The 6,473-nt window shown below is 37.4% G+C and overlaps 1 protein-coding gene across 1 annotated transcript; it reads right to left on the bottom strand.

Moving 5' to 3' along the window:
• Positions 1-2,585: 2,585 nt before the first annotated feature.
• eif1 (eukaryotic translation initiation factor 1) lies at positions 2,586-4,690 on the bottom strand. Its single transcript, XM_065286209.1, has 4 exons — positions 4,511-4,690; positions 3,528-3,691; positions 3,346-3,447; positions 2,586-3,260 (listed from the first exon to the last, which is right to left on the bottom strand). The coding sequence occupies exons 1-4, from the start codon at positions 4,539-4,541 to the stop codon at positions 3,216-3,218; spliced, it is 342 nt and encodes a 113-aa protein (XP_065142281.1). The 5' UTR covers positions 4,542-4,690; the 3' UTR covers positions 2,586-3,215.
• Between the last annotated feature and the right edge of the window lie 1,783 nt (positions 4,691-6,473).

The raw sequence follows: 6,473 nt of genomic DNA, 5'->3' as shown, positions 1-6,473 counted from the left end.
AAGGTTTAGGATGGCTGGCACCTATAGTTGCCGCTGTCCACAGTATATCTATACATTTCCATCCATATATACAGGAATAATAATAATTAGGAATCAGCATTTAAAAATGTAATAGCAGCTAAGGGGCGTTGTTAGACCCCCTTAGCTGTTATAAAATGCACTGTAACACCACTGCTTCGCGGGGCTTATTGCTTTTGTAAAACAGTTACTTCATATGCATAGCAATAATTTTATAAAATAGAACACAAATAGGTAAATACTACTCTTCCGCCAAACAAAGTAGTTCCTTAGAATCAAGTGTGGCTGCCACAGAGCGCAGTTCCCAATCAACACAGACGCAGCAAAGGCACAATAAAAATATGATTAAAGACTGGGGTGTGTATTTTCATAAATCAACATTCATCTAATTTATACATTAACATTTATATTGTGCACAATCAAATATGCCAGGGACCATGCTTATTTACAAACAGACCCTCCGCTTTCAAACAAAAAAAAACCCTGTTTCATCCTACCTTCATTTGTTCTCTTATCACCTCTCAAATGTTCAGCTAAAAGCGGAGATGATTTGATTTTTGTTAGAACTTTTGTAAGAGATCAGATTCAGAGTCATGATCAAAACTTACACAAGCCGTTTCTCAAAACCAAGTACGCCGAACTCGGACTTGTGTCCTTCTTAGTTCAAACTTGCAAGTTCAGACTCGGAAGAACGAACTCCTGACGCGAAATGCATTCTGGGATAAGTCCACACAAGTCTCCTCTGATGCATCCTCGATAAAATGGGCGGATCAAGAACACATCCGGGGATTTTATGTAATTGGGCTTGATGCGAACTTTGAATTGGAACAGTACTTGGGCCGCGACTGATGACGTTTCACAAGTCCACAAGAACACAAGTACAGACAAGAACGCATATTGAGAAACGGCTACAGTGTTTTTAGTGGTGAGTGAATGCATCAGTGTTTAAGTTGGGTAAGATCGCCACCTAGTGGATAAAAGCGGAAATATGGATTTGATGTAGAAACTCCTCAGGGAACGTTTTCTCTTTATTGACGAGATGACTCAACAATATTTATTGACATGTATCTGGATAGCGTCATTAATTATGCAATTGTAGAAAATTAAAAAATGATTAAAGACTGTGGTGTTTATTTTCATAAATCAGTACGCAGCTACAGTGGTGCAGTGATACTTATGTAATGCGGTCTGAACCGTGGGGTTGCTTAGAACGCGTTACCAATCAGAATGAAGAACCAGAACTGCCGTTTTATAATATTATCATTTCATATTTATGACACTGTAAAGGGCGGTTTCCCGGACAGGGCTTATCCTAGTCCCAGACTAAAATGCATGTTTGACCTTTCTTAATTTAAAAACATATTTTTATTTTGTAACATATTGTAACATTGATCAGTGCCATTGTTTTGTCTCAAGATGCACACCAGTATTGTATTTTTTGTAAGGTATGTTTATAAAAGCCACTTCCTAATATGACTAAGTTTTTTTTTTTTTTGCAGTGTCTCTAGAGAACAGCAGAATTACATTACACCACAGTCTTGAATATTTACTACTGTTGCGCCATCTGCTGTGCAGAAACAGAACAGCAACAACATTTAGCATTTATCTCCAGTGCATGAACAATATCAGACCTTTAAGTGTTATTATATTACTAAGTTTAAGAACATTTGGATTTTGAACTACTTAGTAACTGTTTTACCTTGATGTATCTGCTTTTTAATGAGGTAAATGGGGGTAAGATGTGGTGACCAACTTTTCTCAAGCCAAAAAATCCCTTATCAGCTTACCTTCAAGCCCATCTTGAACCACCCCCAAAATTTGCTGGGACAGTACCACCTATACACACAGTATTCTGAGATTGTTGCTTGTTGAAAATGTTCACTTTTACTAAAACATACATAACCCAACTTGACTAGGTTAAAGATACAGTTAACCCAAATCTGAAAAATCTGTTGTTTACTCACCCTCATGTTGTTTTAATCCTGTATGAGTTTATTATATTGAATACAAAAGATATTTTTATAAATTATGGTAAGCACACAGTTGACTGTACCTATTGACATTCATAGTACGAAAGGAAATCCTGTGCGACTATAATCATTAATTGAAATATCATTGTTCAATAGAATAAAGAAACTCTTACAGATTTATAACACCACAAGGTTGAATAAATGACAATTTTCATTATGTGGTGAAGTTATCATTAGACTAGTCCTAGACATAAATGTAAGAGCGGTGCAAACTGAAAACCACTTGCACTGACATGTCTTGAAATACATCAGTGCCCTTTGTTTTGCCTCAATATGCACACAAGTAATGTATTAACTACGGCACATTTGTTAAAACTAGTCATTTTTCCCAATTTAATAAGGCCTAGTCCTGGTTTAAGATAATTCCTGTCCGGGAAGCCACCCCAAAGTGTTTTCACACTGGTGTTATAGTGTATACAAAATCCATTATCAGTTCTAGTTGATGCATGCTATTTTTTTGACTGCTGTAATTTCCACATTCACCCACAGAGGACGCACTACACACTTCAAGAGTATTCTCACAACAGTCTCACAAAGTATGGGATATTGTTTATTCCAGACCAAAAACAAAACATGGTATTACAAGTTTAGAAAAATTATGCATATTGTGAACAAAACAGGGTAAAAAAAGGCAGTTAGAGATGCATATTAGAGCAAAGATTGGGCTGCCACACTTGTGCGCGCAAACAGCACACCAATGTAACCCTGAAGCAGGCCAGCCCACATCACAACTAAAATGCAGCTTCTTCACGGTGGATTTTTAGCATGATACAAGAAACCACTCTCAAAACTGCCCCATCAGCACCCCGCCCATCAAACTTAAAAATTGTGCAAAACATGGCATTTGAAGGTCTTACGGAAACATCTCGTACAAAACAAAGAGAAAAAGAGTTACATGGAATCGCGCCTTAGTGCAGCACAAAATAAGCTTAAAAGGACTAAAGAAAGGGACAAAGAAAATTATTTATCCTGCATAATTTGCCTTGCCGTCTGTCCACGCTTGAACAGGACTGGTCGTTTTGATAAGGGTGCCATACTAAAAGTCTCAAATCGGAGGTAATCATTTTTCAGCTTTTATCCCCCTAAAGGAGAGGGGCTGCTGGGGGATAACCAGCAACACAGAGGGGTAAGTCAGGTTAAGTTTCAGGGGCGACGTCAGTCCGGCTTCTAGAATCCGTGGACTTTGAGCTGCTCCTCTTTGGCCAGTTCAATCTGCGAGAGAGAAGGGGAAAACGGTTTAAGTCACGGGTCAGGTGTCAAATATCACCAGGTTGAGTCAGCTGAAACTCGTGCTTACATCAGTGAGAAACTGGCAAATGTTCTTGCGCTGATCACCTTGCAGCTGGATTACTTCACCATACTCGGGGTGCTCAATCACAGTCCCATTGCAGGCAAATTTCTAAAGGTGAAAATATGAATGTTAGTGGCACACAACACCAAATTTAAACATCTTAAAATCTGAAAAAGAGTATAAATAACCTTCTTGAAGGCCTTGACTAGCTTCTTTTTATCATAGTCATCGGCTATGCCCTGAACCGTGGTCAGAGTCTTTCGCCCGTTCCTCTGTTGAATTCTTATGTGGATGTAGTCCTCAGTCCCACCTGGGAGCCGATCATCACCCTTAGTTGCATCAGCAAAGGGGTCTGTAAACAGAAAACCAATTCGACATTAGGCATTTCCCACGGTCATCACCACAATAGTTAAACTACATTGATCACAAATGTGCTATGCCATCACTACATCCACAACCACAGTAGTATAAATTAAGTAATTACAAATATCTAGAAAACAAATGACAGTGAAACTATGACGAAATAGTTTCCTGAAAAACTAAAACGTGTTGTGACAAAGCCAATCCATCCCTTTAAACAACAGGGTGGTAGAGTTCATGTCTGAGCTAGCTGTTCGTTTCGCGATTGCGGAAACCACCAATCGGTTACGTCATAGGCTGATATCATTTTTCAGCGATCCACGATACGTTTTTCGTAAACATACACCGATATGATCGAGATGTTTCTTTCGGATTGCGCCAGGTCTAAAAATAATCCGTCATCGGCTTCCATTTTGTTTCGCGTCCAGAAAAACAAGCTGGGCAAAATGGTTATGTTGTGGTCGTCGACGAAGACAACAGCTTCCTTTGACAGATTTAACAAAAAACGGCTAAAAAAACGCATCAGATGTACTACTTGATCAAATTACGATAATTATAGCGAGACAAATAAGAAAAAAAATACGTAACTGTTAACGTTAGGCCTGACTGATAGTTTTAACAATCATTTTATTTACGATGAAAATAAAACGACACTACCATCAACTTGATTAAAAATACATTTATAGCACATAAAATCATCTTTACATAAATTATATAGAGATTATATCGTCTAACGCCAATCGGGATTTGTCCTCTCCTGTCGCCCTTCCCCCACACACATATACATTATGAAAGAGATCACAAATCTTACCAAAAGTTTGGAGGTTCTGGATAGCGGACATACGATAAGATTCCCTTTCCTTTCGGACGACAACTGATGGTCTTGCGATTGGGTTTCTCGGAAATCTGGCCTGATTTATAAAGAAATGTCTTCTCGCTCGGTGCTCCTTCGCGTTTGTCGAGCTAACAAAATGGCAACGGTCAGCTTCGGAGAAGCTTGAAAATAACTCTTTATAGCTCCGCCCCCATCTGCGAATGTGACGTCTGCGCGACGCAACCACGCGCGTTGGCTGTTTGATCGTACGTCAACGGTGCCGCCATATTAGATGTGGCAACTTCTCCATTAATCTCATAGCAACTGGATGAAAAATGCATCAGTCGTGTGCATCTTGGAGGTTTTAAACAGCCACACACCAAAAAACAAGTCTCTGGAAATTACCTGTTACAATTAAGAAAGAACAGCTGTTGCTGGTTGTGTTTGGTCATTCTAACATTATTTTGACGTCTATTTGGCAACTGGGGGCCAATGTTGGGTAAGTTACTCAAAACAAAAAAAAGTAATTAATTACTTATAAGTTACTAATAAGATCTTCAATCATGTGATTTGATTACTGTACAAATTACTCTCTTCAAAAAGTATTTAATTACTTATACTAATTATTTTCTAAATCATTTTTAGTAAATGATAGAAAGATAGGCTTGAAACTGCTTGAATAAATCATATTAAAGTACATAAATTATTCTTGTCACACTTTTTAAGGTCCAATTATCACTATTAACTAACTACTAACTTTTGCCTCAATATAGTCCTAATTCCTGCTTATTAATACTTAATAAAGTAGTTGTTAAGATTAGGTATTAGTAATATTCCTTATAACTCACCAAAGTATTTAAAGTGAGAGGGATATATAAAAAAATGCATTTTAATGTTAGAATTTTGATGTTAAATCCATTATTGTATTATATATAATTGTACAGTCCATACACAGTATTTAGTTCAATTACATCAAAAGTAACTGGAATTAAATAACTGGAAAAAATAAGACTAATCCCTTACTATACTTTTTCAAAGAAAATGTAATTCAATTACAGTAACTAATAACTTAGTAACTAGTTACACCCAACTCTGCTGAAAGCAGACTATTATAATACCTAGAGATATCGATAATTGGCTTGAAACTTAATGAGAATTCACAATGTTTACATGGTTTCTTGTGAAAATTGTAACATGAGAAAATTGTAAGATGAGAAATCATTGCCCTTGTTTTTGATGAGCAACTGATATATTGTCCGTCTTAGTAAAGTTAGTTCACTGGTTAATTAACTTGACTGAAGGTTTCCTAAAGAAACACATAGGAGGCATTGTAAGATAAATGTAAAAGAAAAGGGTTTTCCTCAAATGAGTACTCTGTGTTATTGTGCTATACAGTGAGTACTAAGTTATGTAGCCTATTGTTTTCTTCCTGTTTATATTTGCAAAAGTTGAGGTTAAAGGCAGAAAAATCTATTATCACAATGTAAAGAGTTTATTTAATCTACACAAGGGCATGCTTTCATGTTTCCTTTAAAAAAATAATAATTTTCTAAGTCTCAAAAACAATCGAGATTATGCAACTGTTTACTCAACATTTATATAACTCCACCCAGATCAAGAATAATTAAAATCGTCTGAGAAATGTAAAAGTTATTGTGCTTTATATCTGGAAAAAACGGAGCTCCTCCGTTTACTCGCATTTGTTTGCATGCTAGTCTTGACACGTATAAGATGGCGGCGCTCAACGGGTGTGTTTGACAACATGAAGCGCTGCGCAGACCGATCGGATATCGCGAGAGCGAACCGAGAGCAGGCGTCTCTGTATGCCTTTGAATTGCTCTCGCGGTACTGTGATGCCATACGCTGACCAGCCTGTGCTGATCACGTAATGTTTTCTCAGCTGTCTTACGTAACTGTTACCGGATTTGTATCGCTATCTTTACGCCAAATATGGGCATTT

Source organism: Paramisgurnus dabryanus, chromosome 19, assembly GCF_030506205.2.
Source record: "Paramisgurnus dabryanus chromosome 19, PD_genome_1.1, whole genome shotgun sequence".
Taxonomy (NCBI): Eukaryota; Metazoa; Chordata; class Actinopteri; order Cypriniformes; family Cobitidae; genus Paramisgurnus; species Paramisgurnus dabryanus.
Note: the sequence above shows the minus strand (reverse complement) of the source record. Positions and strands in the feature narration are given on the sequence as shown.

Bases quoted from the DNA above. Each gene is read 5' to 3' on its own strand.
- eif1 (XM_065286209.1), bottom strand. From the start codon at position 4,541: ATGTCCGCTATCCAGAACCTCCAAACTTTTG. The intron at 3,692-4,510 runs GTAAGATTTGTG...TTCTGTTTACAG, and splicing joins CCAGAACCTCCAAACTTTTG to ACCCCTTTGCTGATGCAACT. The intron at 3,261-3,345 runs GTAAGCACGAGT...TCTCTCTCGCAG, and splicing joins TTTGCCAGTTTCTCACTGAT to ATTGAACTGGCCAAAGAGGA.